Source organism: Ascidia mentula, chromosome 2, assembly GCF_947561715.1.
Source record: "Ascidia mentula chromosome 2, kaAscMent1.1, whole genome shotgun sequence".
NCBI classification, from domain to species: Eukaryota; Metazoa; Chordata; class Ascidiacea; order Phlebobranchia; family Ascidiidae; genus Ascidia; species Ascidia mentula.
Genome location: NC_138567.1, coordinates 7,927,238 through 7,948,790, shown reverse-complemented (window position 1 = coordinate 7,948,790; position 21,553 = coordinate 7,927,238). Strand labels below are relative to the sequence as shown.

At 42.6% G+C, this 21,553-nt stretch overlaps 1 protein-coding gene and 1 pseudogene across 1 annotated transcript in view; one reads left to right on the top strand and one right to left on the bottom strand.

Moving 5' to 3' along the window:
* The window catches only part of LOC145889864 (uncharacterized), a 69,652-nt gene that overhangs the window by 7,920 nt on the left and 40,179 nt on the right, over nt 1-21,553 (top strand). The window contains exons 18-57 of the mRNA XM_082980911.1: nt 160-409; nt 921-1,127; nt 1,928-2,133; nt 2,595-2,733; nt 3,342-3,512; nt 3,950-4,099; nt 4,375-4,615; nt 4,903-5,133; nt 5,494-5,623; nt 6,585-6,777; nt 7,080-7,259; nt 7,587-7,784; nt 8,107-8,256; nt 8,777-8,897; nt 9,476-9,630; nt 9,924-10,059; nt 10,315-10,423; nt 10,711-10,830; nt 11,101-11,341; nt 11,559-12,185; nt 12,440-12,724; nt 12,986-13,228; nt 13,707-13,868; nt 14,233-14,401; nt 14,659-14,837; nt 15,150-15,305; nt 15,473-15,702; nt 16,348-16,597; nt 16,722-16,949; nt 17,101-17,265; nt 17,630-17,789; nt 18,070-18,176; nt 18,317-18,481; nt 18,816-18,973; nt 19,325-19,515; nt 19,829-19,953; nt 20,267-20,428; nt 20,767-20,922; nt 21,083-21,262; nt 21,412-21,528. Of these exons, the coding sequence (XP_082837037.1) occupies nt 160-409; nt 921-1,127; nt 1,928-2,133; nt 2,595-2,733; nt 3,342-3,512; nt 3,950-4,099; nt 4,375-4,615; nt 4,903-5,133; nt 5,494-5,623; nt 6,585-6,777; nt 7,080-7,259; nt 7,587-7,784; nt 8,107-8,256; nt 8,777-8,897; nt 9,476-9,630; nt 9,924-10,059; nt 10,315-10,423; nt 10,711-10,830; nt 11,101-11,341; nt 11,559-12,185; nt 12,440-12,724; nt 12,986-13,228; nt 13,707-13,868; nt 14,233-14,401; nt 14,659-14,837; nt 15,150-15,305; nt 15,473-15,702; nt 16,348-16,597; nt 16,722-16,949; nt 17,101-17,265; nt 17,630-17,789; nt 18,070-18,176; nt 18,317-18,481; nt 18,816-18,973; nt 19,325-19,515; nt 19,829-19,953; nt 20,267-20,428; nt 20,767-20,922; nt 21,083-21,262; nt 21,412-21,528 (7,543 nt within the window). The remainder of the gene's footprint in view (nt 1-159; nt 410-920; nt 1,128-1,927; nt 2,134-2,594; nt 2,734-3,341; nt 3,513-3,949; nt 4,100-4,374; nt 4,616-4,902; nt 5,134-5,493; nt 5,624-6,584; nt 6,778-7,079; nt 7,260-7,586; nt 7,785-8,106; nt 8,257-8,776; nt 8,898-9,475; nt 9,631-9,923; nt 10,060-10,314; nt 10,424-10,710; nt 10,831-11,100; nt 11,342-11,558; nt 12,186-12,439; nt 12,725-12,985; nt 13,229-13,706; nt 13,869-14,232; nt 14,402-14,658; nt 14,838-15,149; nt 15,306-15,472; nt 15,703-16,347; nt 16,598-16,721; nt 16,950-17,100; nt 17,266-17,629; nt 17,790-18,069; nt 18,177-18,316; nt 18,482-18,815; nt 18,974-19,324; nt 19,516-19,828; nt 19,954-20,266; nt 20,429-20,766; nt 20,923-21,082; nt 21,263-21,411; nt 21,529-21,553) is intronic.
* LOC145892768 (U6 spliceosomal RNA) lies at nt 3,846-3,925 on the bottom strand (annotated as a pseudogene).

Here is a 21,553-nt window from a genome sequence, read left to right as displayed (position 1 = left end):
TGTGAAAACAAAATTTAGTATAACTATTTTCTTTTTACAAACAAATACAAGATGTAAGCGCATGTATTGCAACTGTCACTGTGTTGTTAACAAAACAACGCTTGCATTGTTTAATTAATGCGAAAATGGTTATACCTTACTGGCACCACTTGCGCTTAGTCCGGATCAACAACACCTACACCTGCCGACGGTGTTTGTGACCAAGGCAAGTATTGTGATGGAGAGAAGGCCACAGACTGCCCTGTTGGAACGTACAACCCCAAAAATGGTTCCGGAAGCCTCGCTGACTGCCTGCCCTGCAAAGAAGGGTACTGCTGTGAAAATGCAGCCACGATCGAGCCACAGTACTGCAATACCGGTCATTACTGTCCTCTTGGAACAGGAAGTTGCACCCTTCTTCCATGCCCTGGTTAGTTTGTTTATATTTGTTTACAAGGAATGTTTGCTTTTAAAATTTATACATTTTTTTTTTGTTCTTGCTGTTGTTTTTAAAATCTATTTTGTTTTCATGCAAATTGTGTTAATTAATATTAAATTTATTAACTAATACTTGGTTCAATGTTCTCCTTGCGGCGTATTACATTTAGCACATTGAATCTTATAGTAACAGTGGCATTGCAGCCAAGATAGATTATTGCCATTTTTCCTGACAAGTCATAGAGAGATACGTACTTGTCAGAATCTTGGAGAGACCACTTTTACCACAGGAAAGAATACAATAGGAAAACAGAAATAGTAAATGTAACGTGCTTCCAGCAGTAGTTTACACTGCAGTAGTAATTTGTAGATTTATTTTCAATTATCTATTTGACTTAATTCAACCTTGGCGCACAACTTTATACTTTGTGTATTGGTATGACGGCGCTTTAAAACTTTCGACCAGATCTTTGTGTAACTTCACAACATTTGAACATTTTCAGGGGGTTTCTACAATCCACAAAACGCATCGTCCCAGCTAACTGCTTGCACGAACAACCCCTGTCCTGCCGGCTATTATTGTCCAGAGGGAACGAGCGATCCCAACGCACACGAATGTCCGGCTGGATTTTACTGCCTTGAGGGACAAATATCGGGTTTTCTTAATCCTTGCCTGCCCGGAACTTACGGAAACACAACTGGCCTTAAAAGTATGTTTCTTAAACCTGTTTACAGTTTGGTCCGCGCTTTTTTGGTCTTGACACTGTTAAAAAGGCTATTTTGTTTATTTTCGTATATACACGAGCTTTCGCACATTCTTCTCGCTTTATCAAGTACAAACAATGATAACACAATGAAAAGCGCAAAACGGCTTATTGCATAACTATTATATACTGTTTGGTGTTTGACGATATAGACAATTTCAAATTTTACTATCATAGTCACAAAGAATAGCGGTGAAAAAAAAATTTCCCAACGCATATAGGTATCGCACATAGAATTTCAGTTCAGTAGACCAAAATCACGTTCACCGCAACTGTATTACACCAGCAGAGCAATCCATGTTGTTATGTTGGATATTGGTAAAAAAATATGCATTAGGGCTTGGTTCGGACTATAATTTATAGAGAGTTACTTGGAAACGTTTCTTTTTGGATGTACATCTCTAATTCGAACCATTTGTAATGTTTGCACTAAATTCACTTACTTAACGGTACAGCTATTCGCGAATAACCACTTGTGTATATATGTACTTTTTAACTATTCAAAACACTTGTTTTATGAGTTACCTGTCAAAATTGTAGAAATAGGGAAACCCCCATACACCAAATTGACAAGAAAATCGTGGGGATTTTAAAAGTCATAATATTTAAAGCTGATAACAAGGGTTCAGCAACACTCTGCCGAGAGTTTTAAGAAGATTGGTATTTAACACAACTTATAACCTCTGCTTAAAACTTTAACTAATGCAATGTGTAAATACGACGTTAATATAACATTTTCCCACCAGATGCATCAGAATGTACGGAATGCCCGAAAGGCAACTACTGCCCCTACGGAACACTGGGCGAACCAACTGTAACGCCTTTTCCGTGCCCGCGAGGAACTTACAACAACAATACGGGATCTGTGGACAAACTCAGCTGCACAGAGTGTGATCGTGGAAAGGCGTGCCCAAATAGTGGTTTGGATCTTCCGCCTGTAGATTGCGGTGCTGTAAGTTTATTATACAGCTGTTTGGCATACCTTTGAGCGCACCAGCGTCACCTGTGCGCAACGTAACATTGGTGTACACACGTTCGAAGATCGCAGACCCAATATGAATAATAATAATATTACCATTGTCCAATTAAACCAGTTGTACTTTGGCTTGGTCAATTGTTGGAAAGTTTTTTTTGTCTTATCCAGACATAGCATAACCCGTTTGAAGTAAAGGATTTTTCTACTCCGCGAACAATACCTTGTTTTTTGTTATGTTGCGGACGCTTCTGTTTGTTCCGTTGGGTACCTTTGCTATGTTTAATAACTATTTCTGAGTATGCAGCGATGTGTTGGTGCGGGTGTAAGTCTATATAAAATCGACGTAAAACACAAGGCGGACGTTAAAAAGTACTGGGAAATAAATACGAAAGTGCTTACGTATTTTCTCCTTGTAAACGAGTGGCACTGTACATCAGGGTCACTACTGTCCACCTGGGACGATTACACCGGATCAATACAACTGCCAACCAGGAACGTACAGTAACAGAACTGACCTCTACCAACCGGAGCAATGCGACCCATGCCCAGCGGGATACTACTGCGAATATGCAACAAGTAAGTCACAAAACAATCTTGACTGTGTTTAATTTGCTTTAGGAACAGGAGAGGAAATACTGGGTCATCTTGATTACAACTGTTCTTGTTTGTGGTCATTTAGTGTCAACATTTGGTGTATGGAATATTACAACAAGACAATCCTATAATCTAACGTGACTTCCTAAATGAGGTTGTTTTTCATTAAAAAGTTCGTTTTTGTTGATTGTTGAAATTCAACCTCGAACACCGGTAAACGCATTTCTGAGTTTTGAGCGTTTTTGACGCCTAAATGTACGTAACGTGGAAACGATTATCATCATGTAGCTTGACATAAAGGTATCATTACTGGGTTTATCAACTAACGCAATCCAAATATTTAAATAGTAAGTCAACGCAGCAATGTTTTATTCAATAGCATGATTGACAGTATCGCCCACTGCGCAGGTTCTTACTTGATGCTCACAGCTATCGTATCGAGAACATTAGGTTTACAGGCTTCGCAGCTCAGGCATTGTTGCCTAGGTGGATCAGCCACTTTTCCCCGGCTTGGTTCGCGAGGCCTGTAAAGCTAACGATTTTTGTAAGTAGCATGCAAATTGTGCAACACTTGTAACTAAACCCTACAGCTGGCTTCGGTCTGCCGGACGAACCGAAGACATGTCAACCCGGCTTCTATTGTCTTGAATCGACGCCGTATTCGGAAAGGTATCCATGTCCCCCGGGAACTTATTCACCAAACTCAGGCAATTCAGAGGAAGGCAACTGCACAATTTGCGACGCCGGCTTTTATTGCACTGGTAAGTTGAACGTGGAATTAAGTCCTTTCTTTATTTCCAAGGTATTTTTTTGGAAAAAATAGCAAATCGAGTTGTGTAGTGGTTGTTTTTTAATAAACCTGTTATCTGAATTAGAGTTTAACAATCAAAATGCGCAAGCAAGGATTTTAGTAAATTAGTTTATGGTTATACATTAATTTAGGGCTTTTAATGTGAAGCAGCAAATTATTCACGTGTGGCGAGTAAAAATCTCTACTTTTGCGCCATCGTTTTTCCTCAAAAAACATCGGTTTTTCATCAAAAATCATTTTTAAAAAACTGAATATTTTTTTTTTTTCGTGCGCAGGACAGAGAAGATTGCGTGGCATCTTGTGGCAAGGGTCCATGCTAATCTTCTCTGTATCGTTCCAATTTTAGTATATGTATTCGTATTCATGTCCGTGTTATACTGCCACCAGGTGGTCAGGATGCAGTAACGGAAAGTTGCCCCCCGGGGTACTACTGTCTTGATGGAACTGCAACCGAAGAAGAATTTCCTTGCGACAACCGAACGTACAACCCTTTCTACCGCAAAACTAACCCCGACGATTGTCTAAACTGCACCAAAGGTACCTTGAAAAAACGGTTTAAAGCGTGGAAAATACGAGTTGATTGTAATGGTGTTTGCTTTTGTGTTTCATATAACATAACCACACACAATGCTTGATTGTGTCTGTTTTAGCAACTTATTGTTATTGTAGGAGTAAATTATAAGGCGAAAAAAGCTGTTTGTGTAATACTGTAATAGGCTAGTATGGTACCAGAAATTTCTCAACGAATGTCCTCTAAAAAACTGTTCTCATCAATACATATTTAAGCTCTTTACACTATGTGTTTCTCCAAGGTCATTTTTGCGAACTTGCCACTGTCCAACCAGTTCAGTGCCCAGACGGCTCCTACATGCCTTACGGGACCGACAATATCAACGATACCTCAGCCGACGGGACTCCAGCCGGAAGCGAGAGTGACTGCCTGCCTTGTCCTGGTGGAAATCAGTGTAAAAATGGCGCTATAGATTTTGTCAGCTGTGGAAAAGGCGCCTACACGACACAGAGTAGCGCTGTATGCGCGCAATGCCTACCAGGGTAATGACTGTAAATATTCTTTCTTATTATCTTATCAACGTTTGTTGAATTGTCGCACTGGTCGGCCTACTAAATTCTACACAATTCAAAACAATTGGTCAATTTAGATAAATCACATATTTTAACCGTTGGTTAGTTTTTAAATCCGGCCCTATTTCGCATTGTCAACGTATTCCTTTTTCCTCTTTTTACCAAAAAATAAAAAAAAACAGCCGATACTGACCAAATATTGCCGCAGTTCCTCCAACCTTTCGTTTAGCTGTAACTTTGTCCTCTACGATATGCAGATACTATTGCGACGAGGACGCCACTTCTTACAACAACATGATCGAAAATAAAACGTGCGATCCTGGAAAGTATTGCCGAGCTGGTCTAACGACAAAGACCGATGCTAAAGACTGCAACAAAGGTTACTATTGCCCACAAGCCACACCTGTTGAGGTTGCGTGTCCTGTTGGTACCTTTAACGTGCAATTGGGCAAGGCGGTCATCCAGGATTGCCTACCTTGTACGGCAGGGTAAGTGGCCCGTCTAGACTTCGCTTTTAGAAATAGATCCAATTATAGAATAATTTAGGTCTTAACAACATAACACATGGACCTACCTGTTTTTTAAATGAAAAAGGACCCTTAATGTTTTGAAGAGTTTCGTAGAGTCTTTTGGAACTCTCAACAATTTGAAATGTGAATAATTGATCGACTAAATGAAAGTTCTTGGAGATAGTTTGTACTTTTTCCTTTAAATTGACTGTAGTCTGAAATCACTTAATTTTAAGATCTCAGACTTAATGAAAAAAATATCTTAGTCTCCATAAAAAAGCAGTATCCCCCCAAAAAGTTAAAATATGGATTCTGACCTTACGTCTTTCGAATTTACAGAAATTACTGTTTGGAGGCTTCCAATACTGAAAGCGGGTCCTGCAATCCTGGATTTTATTGCCCCACCAATATCAACAACCCATACATAGATATTGATTTGGTTTATATTGGATCATACGGACCACAACAGGTGCATACGCGTATTAAGGAAGTATCGTACTTATCCATTATTATGGATATTTTTATCAAACGTTTAAACCAGCGATCATAGCAGACAGCTGTGTAGTTGGTTTGGGATGTTGATAGGAATACTATTAGTGATACAGTGGAGGATCGACAGCCTGCCAGAATACCTTGGTTAATTCGATCTATTATTATTTGCACCACACTAACATATTAGCAATAAAATTTTATTATTTATGCATTATTTAACAAGAAGTTTACGGATATTTGGAAAGAAGTTGTTAACACATGTGCAAAAAAGCCATTGGAGAGCTGCAGACAGGGTGTACACGCACTGTTTCGATCTGTAAAGTTTCATGCGTGTACCCCTGTCTGCAGCTCTCCAAGCTGTTAACATTTATACAATATTCAACTTTACCAATCTCATACAGCGAACTTGCGATATACCTCTATAAATTGATCTTTCACGATAACCCCAAGATCACAGTGACATAAAGTCGCATGGTCAACAATAAACCAGTAAGGGGCACTCAAACATTCAAGGTACAACAACAATTTATATTAACAATCGTCAAATAAATCACTCCCTCAAGCGAGTATTATTGTCGAAAAACATTTTCGGCCGAATCGCATAACTGGGAAAATACTACCACACCGGGTCACAAAGTTTTTTCCAAACTTGATCCACATATAAGTATGTGTAAAACAGAAATCTGTGCGAATTTTAATGATTAGGCGTGAACAGGGCCACCGCCTGTTATTTTTGTTTATAAATTTGAGTTGAAATACTACACGAAATCGTAGCGTTAATATTCGCACAGATTTCTATGTTACATAGGCTTATATGTGGATCAAGTTTGGAAAAAACTTTGTGACCCGGTGTAAAAGTATCTACCGCATAACTGACTTAAAACGGTGCTTCAGTCATAACCTGTTCTTGTAACAATGCTTGATTGTGTCGGTTAAAGGTTCCGTGTCCCGGCGGTACATACAGAACTACTTCAGGAGCAAGAAACGTGACCGACTGTGACCTCTGCCCAGCCGGTTACTATTGTCCGCGCGGTTCGAACAGGACCCAGGAATGTCCGCTTGGTTATTACTGCTACGAAGGACTCGATTCACCCATACCCTGTCCAAAGGGAACATTTGGCAATGGTTCAAGTACGTTGTGTGTGGCGATTACTGTGTTTTAAAGAGGTATAGGACCATAACCTGTCGTATTGACAAAATGTTTGGACGTGTTGATTAGGCATTTTAGTCGTTAGATCAAATTTGGTCCACTTTCGGATTTTCTTTGTTGTTTGTTTTCTTCAACGTACACAAGTGGGCTTACTGTAAATGCGTCCCGGTTTTAATTGAAGTTTGTGTGTCCGCTGCGTGCAGTTAGTAGATTAAAACATTGTGAGATTTTCGTAAATAACACCAATTCTTTGATACATCCTCAACATACTTGTTTTGTTCAGAATTCACGAATGTGACGGAATGCGTCCAGTGCACGCCAGGCTTGTACTGTGCCTCCCAAGGAGCAATATCACCCACAGGACCTTGCGATGCCGGCTACGTGTGCACTGGGGGATCGGACATCTCAGACCCGCGCAATGGTACAGGGAGCGTCTGCCCTGTTGGCGGATACTGTCCTGAAGGTGTGAACCCTAATACTGTTACACACGTCTTATGCGTGATATTTTTTTCACTTTGGTTTGACAGTTTGTGGTTGAAGCTGCAAGACATATTGCTAACGTTAACTTATACAACACGCACTACACCACACATAAAAGTGTGGGCGGTGTCTTTTGAGTAATATAGTTGATGAAACCAGACGACATACTTTGTTGCTCTAATTAGACAGAACTAAGTTACTTGCAGTGTTGTTTTTTTAACTGGAGAAACAGCAAAAAATATTTTATTATTTTCCCCAAGATATATTTGCAAAATGCTTCTATGTACAACGTACCAATTCCTCTGTTTAGGTTCGTCCCAAGCCGAACCTTGCGAACCTGGTACTTTCAGTAACACATTCGGACAAAAGGACAACAGCGATTGCCAGCCTTGTACCGCGGGGTTTTATTGCAGCAATTCTGCACAGCCGGAACCCACAGGGTCTTGCTACGCTGGGTACTACTGCGAACAGGGTTCAGCCAGTCCCTACCAGCACTCCTGCACTGAGGGTAAGTAGGCGGTTGCCAAAATGCGCTACTTGCGAATTGGTCGTATATATTGTATATCTTATTTGTGAAAGTTGTGCGCTTATCTTGATCACAATATACCCTGTTTAAACTGCTGAGCTCCGTGTTGGAGCGTTGAGCTTGGCCAGCCCAGGGTCGTGAGTTCAAACCCTACCGGAAGCTTGATCTTGCTCTGACGTTTCGGAAAAAAGTGACTGATTCAGCTTGGCTACAATGCTTTAGATGCGGTTCCGCTCTGTGTATTGTGACCGTAAATGCCCAAACAACTACAATTGTAACTAAAGTATTTTATGCAATCTCACAGGTCACTACTGCAGAAACGCGTCTACACAGGTAAGCGTGTGTCCAGTAGGATCTTACCAACCTGCAGAGCAATCAAGTGCCTGTCTTCCTTGTCCACCGGGTCGGACGTGTCCATATGAAGGAATGAATTACACACTGCCCTGCCCGGCAGGTAAGTTCGGTTTATTGGTGTGCGTTTGTTTTTCTGTAATGTATATAGTGTACAGAGTTGCGCCAACATGTCAAGGAAAGACAGTTTACACATGAGCACAGCTGTTCATGGCACAGCACTATTTTGAAACACATTAGTTTATTCTTCCAATAAATCCAAAAAAGTAGACGTTTTGCTTCAACTATACGCAGATCATGGTAGTAGTACTGGTATGGCGAAGTACTCGAACCGCGCAAACCATCTCAAGGTCATACGATTTGCTAACGCCGACCTTAAAATTTCAAATTCGCTTCTAACACACATTGTGCTGCTCATTCATAAATAGGCTTAGATTCTAGTCTCGGTATACCTCAAACCACACAACCCGATGTATTTTGTGCGTGGAAACAAATTTCACCATCCGTAGCGCCAAACTTAAAAAGCAACCGTTGGTCTGTCGAAGCCAATAAACCACCTGATGGCAAATGCAGCTTTAGGTTGTTGTGGTTATAACCGGTTCAAACCAGTTCCCTTCACTCAGGGAGCTTTTGTCCGTCTCCGAACCCGTGGGTCGATTTCACGTATGACGTCAATGCTACGGATTACCTCGGAACGTACAAACTGCCGGGAGAATTGTGCGATCGAGGAACCTACAACCCATCGTAAGTAATTTGTTCGTAATATGTGGATTTTGTGCATAAGACAGGACTGTTGATGCCAATGGGCAAAATTGACAATCCTGTTTTTAATAAAATATCTAACTGAGCATGGTCATTTGCTACTCTATGTTTGTGTTTCCTGAATATTCTAATAACATAAATGACTATCAATAATACATTGCGATGCCCTGTAATAAACGACGAGTCTGGAACATAGTTTTAATTTTTTTGGTACCAAAAAATACCCGTACACATGATCCCACTTCCTTCCCACATCTTCACGTTTTTATATCACCTTGTCTCTCAATATAACCATGGGTGTGAGCAGGCCCGGCTCAAGCTTATTTTTTACCTGCACCCCAGGCAACTTTTAGTTTTTTCGCCTCATAGAACCACTTTCTGCCAACAAAATTACTGATTATTAAGTTGCTATGGTAGACAACAGGGATGTGTCATTTTCGGTACATGGGCCAGGGCCCTTTTTACGAAGTGTTGAGGCTGTGCGCCATAGGTGGTTGCCTAGTTTGCCTAATGGACGCGCATCGGCCTTGGGTGTAAGTATAAACACTTGGCCGTTGCAGGAGCGGGGCTGAGAATTCATCTTCCTGTCTTCCGTGTCCCGGTGGAAAATACTGCGGCTCAAAGGGAATCTCCAGTCCCGAGGGGAATTGTTCCGCGGGTTACATCTGCTACCAGAGCTCCACAGACCCGAGACCGTCCCAGGATAACAGCACAGGTGGGTTGATTTGAATATTTTCCGCCACAATAACCACGCCTTACGGCAGTGTTTCCCAACCGGTGTTACGCGAGCACCTTTTCGTAATTTGCGAAAGTAGTTCGAATTTTAAAAATCGCAAGTGAACTCAAAATATTTGAGTTTTTGACAACCGTATGTGTAGGTCTGTGTTTCAATCTGGGCAATGTATTCCCGGGGTTACTATGCTGATAGTGAGCGAACCGGATGCTAAAATATTTGAATCCCACCACTGCCTGCAAGCATAACAAATTGTTGCGTGTTGAATATTACAGGGAGAGGAGTTGATGTTTCGATTGGAGAGCAATGCAAGACGGGTCGCTACTGCCTCGAGGGCGCAACAGGAATGATCGCTTGCCCTATTGGAACCTACAATCCCAATGTTGTCGGAAAGAGCATCGCTGACTGCTTGTGAGTGTAAAGCTCTATATGTGTTGTACGTTGTAGAAAAAAAAACTATACTGGATGAGTGAACCAAGCTGTCGACCGATAACTTTGTCTGTAGTTACTGAATAAAGCTGTAGAAAATCAATCAGATGATGCCTTTTTTGAGACGAAATATATTTTCCTGCTTGCATATTTAGAGCTGTCTGTTTGATTGGTTTTTACTCAGTAACTATTGTGCTTTGTATCATTTTCTTCTGTAACAAATCCTGTTCCACCCAGACCTTGCTCGCCCGGTCAGTACTGTGGCTTGCTGGGGATGACGAACACATCGGGGCCTTGCAACATCGGCCACTACTGCACGAGCGGTGCTTCAGTACCAAACCCAAAGGTGCATTTTGTGCTGGTTAACATTAAGCAATGAGAATTTAATAGTTTTTGGCAAGTCTTGTTTTTAAGAAAACCTTTACTCAACACACGGCCTAAATTCTCAATGATTTTTTTTCATGTATGCATTATAATTATGCACAATGTTAAGGTAAATTCCAACAATGTCATCTTTATTAGAGTGTTTTTGGCAAAGGACGTCAACAAAATCATGACTATTTGACCCTTAAATCATTCACGCATTGACTCGTACGCTTAATTTAAATTGTCCTATTTCCTCAATCGACGTAGAATGATTCGGAAGGTGGAAATCTTTGTCCGCGACAGACTTTCTGTAATTCCGTGGACGGATGCGCCGTGTGCGAACCTTGCTTGACCGGGATGTACACAAACAACACTGGACAATTTGAGGTGGGTGCCATTTCCCCGGCTGCTTGTTTGACATACAATTTTAAAGACTCCCTTTCTAACGATAGATGAAGGGGTTTAGTTACCAAAATGCATTAAAATTTTCCTGTTGGCCATTTGGGTCGTGGAAGCATTAGTACAAAGGAAAGCCAAGCCTAAAATAGATGTCCAAAAAAGCGATAGAATCAACATTTAGCAAAATACAGACACAATCCGAAAAAAAAAACTTTGAAAACTGCCGTTTAAAACCGTTTAATTTTGTTCCCTTTGCAGTGTCAGAACTGCCCTCCTGGCTATTTCTGCAAAAATGGTCTAGAGCCTGAGTTGTGTAGCGCGGGTTACTACTGCAACGGTAGTATTGGGGATGGAAACATCGCTGATCGAACATTGGAGGATCTGGAAAAGCGGTGTCCGGCTGGAACTTACTCCAACAAGACCGGTCTAAGCTCTCCTTTGGATTGTACGACATGCGACCCGGGAATGTATTGTATTGTCGGACAAACTGAACCCAACGGTGAGAGTTTCGAGATGAATTCTGTTGTGTGCTATTGCGTGCTGCAAGCCTGTAAGCTAATTACCCTGACGTTATTTGCGTTATGGCCAGGTACTTGGTTAGCTGCGTCAGTTACGATGTCAATCAATCTGAGAACTATTATTTACATTTCTATGGATTGTTTAAGATATTCTGCAAAACAGCCCAAAAAACAAACGGCTACACTTTTACCCTACAGGTCCAGTACAGGAGACTTACTACTCAGAAGGTGGCGCTACCAGCTCAACCCCAAGTGGAACCTGCACGGACCCGGTGGACCCCCTTGACCCTTCCTACGACCCCAGGAGCTACAAGTGCGGCAGATGCCAGACAGGTTTTTTCTGCGGATTGGGTCAGGGTGTACCAGACCCATGTCCCAAGGGAACCTACGGCCCCAGTACCCCCATCCGAAACGCCACCGAGTGTGTGTTTTGTGATCCCGGCTCATTCTGCAACGAAACGGCCCTTGGAGGCGTAAGCGGGGCGTGTCTTGCTGGTTACTACTGCACTAGAAGCTCCCAAGTCCCAAACCCCGACGGGACCAATGGATGGGGCGGCGAATGCACCCCAGGAAATCACTGCCCCGAGGGGTCTATTGCTGAAACACCGTGTGCTGCAGGCTCCTATGCAAACGTATCGCGAATGGCTGCGTGTGACCCCTGCCCGCCTGGCTTCTACTGTCTACCGGGGGCCATCCAGCCTCTCGATTGTCCCGAGGGACGATACTGTGTGGGCAACACATCAACCCCTGTACTGTGTAAAGAAGGGACTTACAACAACATCACCGGCGCCGCGTCCGACGCGAAATGTTTGCCTTGTCCTGCAGGTAAGCACCCCGTCATCGTGACGTGCTGTTTGTACACGATACGTCATATTATGGTTTTAAGTCATCTTTCGTTTTATTTATTTAGAAAATGTCGTATGAGCGCGGTTACAAAATTATTAAATTCGTTTCGATACACATGCCCCCTCAACAGCACCTTTAGGGGAAACACCGCTGTTGCACCTGTATTTAACCCTATAACAGTGTTCTTTGCACTGCCAACAACACGCTTATAGAAAATTTGCTTTACCGAACAGGTGAATACTGTGAGACGGCCGGTCGTTCCTATCCCACTGGTACTTGCGACCCTGGCTATTACTGCACCCTTGGTTCCAATGAAAAGCGGCCGACCAGCGGATCTCACGGTGGCCGGTGCCAAGCTGGCGAGTTCTGTCCCGCTGGCACTCCAAGTCCACAAAGTTGTACGCCTGGTTACTGCTGTGTAGCTGACGGTCTTGCGGAAGCAAATATGACGTGTGCTGTGGGGTATTACTGCGCTGGAGGGAGCAAGTCGTGCGAACCCGACGGAACGGACTCGACAGGTACGTGATCCCTGCCTTTTTAAACCGCGCCGGGATTCGAGGCCAACCCTGGAAATATAGCTTTGTTTTTTTTTACGATGTTGTTTTGCCGGAGCCAACTTTGCCACATAGATGTTTGCCGTTTCAACTATCCATTCGCCCAGTTCTAGAAGTGGTACAATCATACCCTGTTACTGTAGTTTTAACATATACACCAAAACGTTTCAAAACGAACTCTAGCCTTAACATTTCCTCAAATAACCGCTACAATATGTTGTTCAGGGGGTCCCTGCAGAGCGGGCTATTACTGTCCAGGTGGTGCAGAAACCGGTGATCCGTGTCCAACCGGAACTTACGTCAGCTCGCTCGGAAGTGAGAGCGCGGACAATTGTTCCCTATGCGACCCCGGCATGTATTGTAATGGTACTGGTCTATCGGAGCCCACGGCCCAATGCTCTCCCGGTTATTATTGTCCACGTGCCGTGCGTTCGGCTCCAGACCCCGCAGATACGCGATGCCCACAAGGTAAGTTTTGAACATAGGGTTTTTTAACCAATGGTGAGCTTTTACTTGGTGGGTCGTGGATTGATATGATTACGATCCCGGTTGCCTGTATTGTGGTATAGGGCCACATTATTCTTTGTATCTTTTTGGTAGCTGGACGAATGAGAAACGACTTGTTTGGTTGAGAGACGCTGCCATTTATTCGGTAGAAAAAAATATGACCGCAGTAAAACAATTTTTTCTCGAGTGTTTGTTTTGTAACGGCTATCATTATTACACCATTGCTTTAAAGGTTAAACGCTTTTATGATAAATCCATTTCAAAATGCTATAATGCGCACAAGTAGCTTGCCCACGGTAGCGTGTAAATAACTTCATTGTGCGAGGGCCAGTAAATGCGGTCGAAAGGTTCCGAACTGTGTGATTTCTGCTCTGAAGATCCTATTTTAATGGGCAACATTCAAGCAAATCGGTTTACATTATCATTCTTTCGGTGGTAGGTTATTTCTGTTTGGGTGGCAGCGCCTTTCAATCGCCATGTGGGAACGGGACTTACCAAGACGAGGTTGGAAAAGACACGTGCAAACCATGTCCACCCGGATACTACTGCGACGCCTCGTCTGGGCCCGTCGTCTCATACAACGATACTGAATGTGAAAAAGGCAAGTTGCACTTTGCAGCATGAATTTGGTAGTTGTGTTGTTTTCAGCGTTGTACTTTGAACGCATATTTTAGTCGTACCTTGAACACCGTCTCGTTATATTGGGGTCAATGTTTTTCAATTATACATTTCTGGGAATTTTGTAAAAAATATGTTGTCAAACTGATCGTAGTGATTCAGCTGAAAAAGCATCCTATTAAAAAAATGCAAAAGTGATCTGTTGTAAATGTTAAGATAACTAACTAAATAAAACCTCTGTATCTGACACTTTGACTCAACTTCCACACGGCAACACATTTTGTTGTCAACTAACGTCCCCGCTAAATATTTTAATTTTACCTAGCTATTACCTGTCCATATTTCAGGTTATTTCTGTCCCGGAAGTACGGCATTTCCACACGAAAACCCATGCCCGCCCGGCACCTTTAACAACAGAACCGGAGCTAAATCAGGCGACGATTGTATTGAGTGTCTCGCTACCTACGCTTGCCCATCCAACGCAACCATATATCCGACCGAGCTGTGTGAGGCCGGGTAAGCAAACTTGTTTCAACGTAATGTTGAAGTTTGGTAGCAAGATTGGGAGTAACCACTTCCACCATATGCGGTTTTGTTACTGTCACAGTAGCTGACAGCATTTCACATCGTCTTACATAGAAAAAGTTTACACAGTGTCGTTATATTGTACTATAATGACGTAAACTCACCAGTAATGTCTTTCCCAAAGCCAACCCGTCAAAATGTGTAACTTGTCCATTTTGTATTTGTAAAACACTTCTGCCATTTTATAGATATTATTGCCAGTCTGGCGCCTCGAACACTGCGCCCACTGACGGGCCCAATGCAAACGAATGCCCGTTGGGTTACTACTGTCCAGCAGGAACCGCTGCACCGGAACCTTGCCCACCGGGAACATACGGAACCAACACCAAAAGAACCAGCGTAGATCAATGCCAGGGATGTCCACGAGGTTTGAAACCACTTTTACCCTGCTTCTGAATTTATTAATCTCAGTAGTCCACAAGAGTAAGTTTAAATTTATGTACGTTATACGCTTTGGTGGCTTTAAGCAAATTCAAAAAGTTTCCCTTATAAAGCAACATATCTTTGACAGCGAAAACAAACAACGAAACATTTTAGAACGCCGCCATAATTTAATAAAATATTTCGCGAACCGTAGATTCTGTTTGGTGACAAAGACAATGTTGCAGCCTTCTGTCAATGGCTGCAGAACCTCATTTCTTCAATTTTTTCCTGTTATATATGGCTGCTGTCGTTTCAGGTTCATGCTGTGAAGAGTGGAATGCAACATCTGTGGTCGGAACCTGCATAGAGGGATATTACTGCGACTTTAACTCTAGCTCTTGCTCTGAAACCAAGTGTCCGCCAGGATCCTACTGCAAAGCCGGAGTCTTCGAACCCACTCTTTGTGGACTAGGTATTCATATATTGATGAGCGTTTGCACAAAAACCTGATCTTTGTGCAGTATTTTGAACATTTTTCCCTCTACAACGAGATAAATAGGCCATTAATTAGTAACTGGTCACGAAATATCACAGCTGTGGTAATGGTGCTTTCGTAATATGCTCTTCGTCATTATACAGGAACCTACTCCAACGCCAGTGGACTCACCAACTCGTCGCAATGTAAAACATGTCCTGGTGGATCTTTCTGCGACCAGCCTGGATTGACCGAACCCAGGGGAAACTGTACACCGGGTTACTATTGTCTTCCCGGTTCTACATCACCAACCTCCAACGTCACGTACTGCACGTCAGGCTTTTACTGTCCAGGCAACACCGATAGCATGCAACAGTGCGCGGACGGGACATACGTGAGTGGCATTGATCGTGAACAGATACTAGTCTTTGTTGTAGTTTGAGGCGAACATGTATGTATTCTATGACTTTAGCAATTGCTGGTGCATCATTTTGGAGTGTTTAAAAACTTTATTTGCACGAACTTTCGCGAGCTTCATCATGTTCTGCCATTGGCGTGACAAAGTAAAATGTGGTAACGGCGCTAAAAACAAGTAAGAAAAACACTGAATTCTGTACAGCGAAAAGGCCTTTGATTAAAAGAAAAAGTTTTTAAGTTGGTGTTTTAGGTTCCAATAACGCGGTCAGCGCAGGAAAGTAAAATTGAAAAGTGATCGCTGATTGAAGTTTGGATTTTCATACCGATTGCGTGCGAACATCAAATACCACTGTCCTTTTTCTTCTTCATAGCATATATCAGAAGTTGTTTTTCTGCGCCCATTGCCACCAAATAAAGTTAAATAATAAGCAGTGAAGAATGTAGTTGTGCAATATCCGCCTTACGCGACAACAGATAACAAAGATAACAGTCAAACTAATACAAGGAGAACACAACACAACACCCGAACAAACTATAGAAAAAACTAATCCGAAGCATTTTGTTTGTCATCAGTTAATCTATAGAAGACAATGTGTTTTATAAAACAAAATAACATTCGCAGACCGACCATGATTACGCAACCGAATGCCTCCCCTGTCCTGAAGGATTTCTCTGCACCACTTACACCGGTAGCAGTGGAGGATTGGAAGATTGCGGTAAAGGGAAATATTGTCCCGAGGGTAGCGGCCCCGATGCCATGCTCTGCCCACGCGGTACTTTCAGCGACCAAACTGGACTTGCCAATGTGTCCCAATGCAAACCATGCCCTGGTGGCCAGTTTTGTCAAGGCGAGGGGCTTATCGAGCCAACAGGTACGTCCTTTCCGCGTTTCATGTTGTATAAAGCGTAACGATTCAAAAATAACGTCAAATAACACAATCACATATACTTGTGCGTTGAGTCGGCTTGGGTTTGTACAACTTCACTTATGTTTAGGACCCTGTACTGCCGGCTTTTACTGCATAACCGGTGTGGACCGGTCAGAACCGGATGGCGACAACGTGACGAGCGACGCTTGGTGCTTTGCCGGTGCGCAGACAGGAAACGGTGGACGCTGCTCGGTGGGCAACTTCTGCCCTGAAAACTCTACCTTTGAAATACCATGTTTGCCTGGCACATATGCTGCGGTACCTGGAAAGGACGCGTGCGACCCTTGTGTCGAAGGTACGGTTACGTGATCGTATATGCAGGGAATGTTTTTTAAGGTCCAGGATATTTGTTTTCATGTAATTAAAAAACTGTGAGGTTCTTTAAAAAAGTTCTTAAACTAGCGGCCATTACGTTTAGCATATTAGTAACATTGCTCGAATTTCAGGTTACTATTGTGAGGGGGGGACTGGAAACTACACAGATTTTCCCTGTCCGTCCGGCCACTACTGTCCAGCGCAGACTGACGAGAGACACAAATATCAGTGTGACATTGGAACTTTCAACAATATGACCGGGAAGTCACAAAAGTCCGACTGCATTCCTTGCACAGGTATTGCATAAACTTACTAATAAGAATCTCTATATATTTTTTCATTGGGAATACACACAGGACAGTTTTGCGAGTTCCTGTATGGCATTACTCTGAATATAGTTTTTACAACGTGGTTACTTCTTTAATATATATATATATGTATATATATATATGTAAGTCTTTCGGAGGTCTGGTAAAAATGCGTGACACGGGTAATCGCCTTAGGCACTTGTTGGAGCAAAAACGCAGACACATAACAAGCATAAGCAGACACGTGCAAAAAAGTCTTGAAACTACAACACAATCAATGCCATGTAGTGAGAACAACCGGCCCATCATAAAACTGCAGATTTGATCAATACCAATATAAATTGCTCGGCAGGTGGATGGTATTGTGACACAACCGGCCTAAGTAGTCCTACCGACCTCTGCCCGCCCAAATATTACTGTCCGAGCAATACGGGGGACGGCACGACAAACATTTGCCCGGTTGGCCATTTCTGCGAGGAAGGATCCGAATCACCAACCAACTGCACTTCAGGGTAAGGACAATCGTGTTGAAAGTTTGTATTTCCTTTAGAAACATATAAAATAGACAACCTATTTTTCTTGTTATGGAGTCAAAATACCCTTGTTGTAATAACGGTGTTGAATTAGATATTGCGTTTGTGTTAACCAAAGTTACCACACTGGACAGTTGCTTTCAGTGTCAACCTACAAATTTCGGTTTCTTGGTTATTGGCTCTGATTTTGTGTCATTACCATTAAGGATGAATATTTCTGTGTAGGCGATGTTTAACTTGCCTGTTTTTTTACGTGCAGCCACTATTGTGACACAACGGGCCTTCAGAACGTCAGTGGGCCTTGTCAGGCCGGTTGGTTTTGTACATTAGGAGCAACCGTCAGAAACCCAGAAGATGGAATTCAAGGTAAACTATCGTTGACAAGCTTTACTGTGCATGTGCTCGACCTGTTAAATAATATCTTGTAAACTTGCGTTCGATGCAATATTTTCTGTTTATCTCTGATGCACGCTAGCTATAATTATTCACACAATGCTTTTTAACAGGAAACAAATGCCCGCCGGGTCGGTATTGTCCTGAGGGAAGCGGTTCACCCCACTTGTGTCGAGCAGGCACTTACCTGCCCTACCTTGGCAGCTCAAACGAAACTGAATGCCTCGAATGTCCACCAGGAAGGTACTGTGCCGGACAAGGAAACCCGACCGATTCAGGTGATAATATTAAACTTTTTCTAGGGTTCTGCGAAATCTGCGAAATCTGCGAACAGCACGAGTAGTTGCAATAAGGGGCTTTAAATTGGTCTTATAATAGTAAAGGAGCTGAACGTGTGCAGTTGATTAAACAGATTTCAGTTTGTAGCTACAGCGTGCTCTCAGTTTACTATCGCGGCAACCATAGGTCTAATATTGTTTAAGTCACGTTGGTGATGAAAAAGTTGTCAAAAATGCAAAAAATACAGTTAACAGTACGTTCGATGCACTTCCCGGTACCCCGGTACGTAAAGAAGGTTTGTCGATTTTCATTCCAACCTAACACGCTTTTCAGGTCCCTGCGAGGAAGGTTACTACTGCGACGGAGGCGCGGATAATCCCAAGTGGAAATCTTGTACTCTGGGTCACTTTTGTCCCCTCAACACCTCCCAGCCAATTCGATGCGAGTCGGGAACGTACCAAGACCAAGAAGGGAAAGGGACGTGCAAAGAGGTAAATAATGCACTATTCTACACATACACTATGTTATAACTCTTACCAAGCCTCGTTGTATAGCAGACGACAACCCAAAATCTTTATTTGTGCCAGAAAGTCAGTTCCTTAGCAATGTTTTTTCGACTATATAAAAAGCGAAACTTTGTAGATCTTGTACTGGATATAGTCGTATAAGTAACGTACATTAAACGTAGATAATTTGGTAATTGTCGTAAGTCGTATTAAACACCCAAAGTGCGCGGTCGAAACCCATTATCCCACAGTGCGATCCTGCTGCAGGCATGGTTTCACGTTGGGAAAGAAAATTTCACTGAGTTTCACAGCATCTGAGACTTTGCTTATTTATAGTGCCCAGCTGGATATTTCTGTGACAACACGATTGAACCTGTTGTTCTTTTCAACAACTCGGCTTGTCCGTCCGGGCGTTTCTGTCCGAACGGAACCAAGTTCGCTGACGAGTTTAAGTGCGATGTTGGTACCTTTTACAATGGAACTCATGCCGTATCCCAATCTGACTGCTACCAATGCACTGGGGGCTGGTAGGTTATAGTAGATACTTTAATTTGTAGTTAAAATATGCTGGTGGGGTCTTTATAAAAACGTTCCAGAGCCTAAAAGATGTTTGGCAAAATGTATGTAGATGGCGCCATATTTCTTTACTAACACAATTTTCTTTGGAACAGCAACCCAAATAAACTTAACTAATATAAACTTCGTTACATGTTGTGAATGATGCCGAATTCTTATTAAGTGTGCTTTGTTTTCCAAAGACTTCTCTAAACAGTTGGGTACACATGCTAAGACCCGCCATAATTTCTACATTAGTCTGTTAACGGACGTTGCCCCATCCAGGTATTGCGACCGACAAGGTCTATCTGAACCGGTTGATTTGTGCGATGCCGGCTTCTTCTGTAAATTCGGCGCCGCACACTCAGCTCCAGCTGACGACGGAAATCGGGTCGGTGCATGCCCCAAAGGTAAACCTTCCCATTTTGCTTGATACACTACTGACCCTATGACTTACCCGGGCATTGAAAATCATTAATACCTGGCCCTTTAAAACACAAAAAAACATGATCGCATGGTCTAGGCTTGATTTGGGATAATTTTTTTATGTAGCTGTAAGGGCATTTTCATTGCACCATTAAATTCAGTCAATGCGCCCTTACTACGGTAAAGTAAAAACTTATAGAAAAAAACCAAAACCAAGAACTAAGAAAACCTTTCAGTGCAATGTCAGTTATGTTGGTGAGAAACTTTGGCCCCCAAAAGTGCACACTTATGTTTTAGGTCGCTACTGCAAGCGTGGGACCACAAACCCCGATTCTTGCCTTCCGGGAACTTTCAACCCTCAACTTGGCGCCACCAACGACTCGTGGTGTATTCAATGTTCTCTGGGAACTTATTGCCCCGATTATGCTCGCCAAACCGACGGAGATACTTGCTTAGAAGGTGTGCTGTTATTTTTATGGCCTCTATGCTTACTATTCCTACCATGCCAATATAAAAATTTGATTTAATGTAATTTGGTACATACTAAAAAGCAACAAGATCAGCCTGCTGCTGAAACGGAATATATTACGCCTTACAGGCATTTTTAGCTCCTGTGTAGTGCACACACATTGAGGCATAAAAAATGTTGAAAGTAGCAATAAAAGTAGATTGTAGAGAATAATCCTGTTTTTACCTACCGAAAAGGCTGTGACCAAGAGTTTCTTTTATGGTTTAGAATATGTATCAAATTAAAATTATACTAAAATTAATATAAATTCGAAACAATTTGCCCACAGGTTACTACTGCCCGGCTGGCTCAAGCAATCAAACACAAGCCGAGTGTCCACCGGGTTTTTACTGTCCTGGAAACGTTCCACCCCAACCTTGTCCACCTGGCACATGGAGTGACAAGAACGGACGAACTAACGAATCCAGCTGCTTCCTCTGCACAGGTAAATCCACAACATCGGGGTCACCAAATATGTGTTTATCTATTTTGTTGTGGCCAAGTAGAAATTCGGGGTCATCAATTGTGTGTTAAAATTTTTTCAACAATTAAAACTTTCGGAAGCATGTGCAGTGTCCATTAATACGAATTACATGTCTTCACAGCTGGCTTCTACTGCAACGAATCGGCTCAGACTTCAGTGACTCAAGAGTGCCTACCTGGCTACTACTGCCTGGCCGGACAGAACAACTCCTACGATAACGTATGTGAAGCGGGTCTAGTCTGTCCCACTGGTAGTCCCGCAGCTCAGCAATGTCTGGCTGGTACATTTACCAACGAAACAGGTATGAAAACTTTACATAGCGGTTATCGCAACCATAGTAAACCGTTAGTGTTTACCCTTATAGCTATAACAGTGTATTCAAACGTAACCAGTTAAGTAACTTTTCGCAAAGTTTGCTGGAGTTTTTCATTCTACTTCGTCCAATTTCAGGGCAATCGGAGTGCAGGTCATGTCCCGCTGGCTCCTACTGTTTGCCTGTGGATGTATGGAACGCCACTGCAAACGTACAACCTTGTCCGCCTGGATACTATTGTCCTCTAGGAACAGGTATACACTTTGTTGAGCTGGCAGA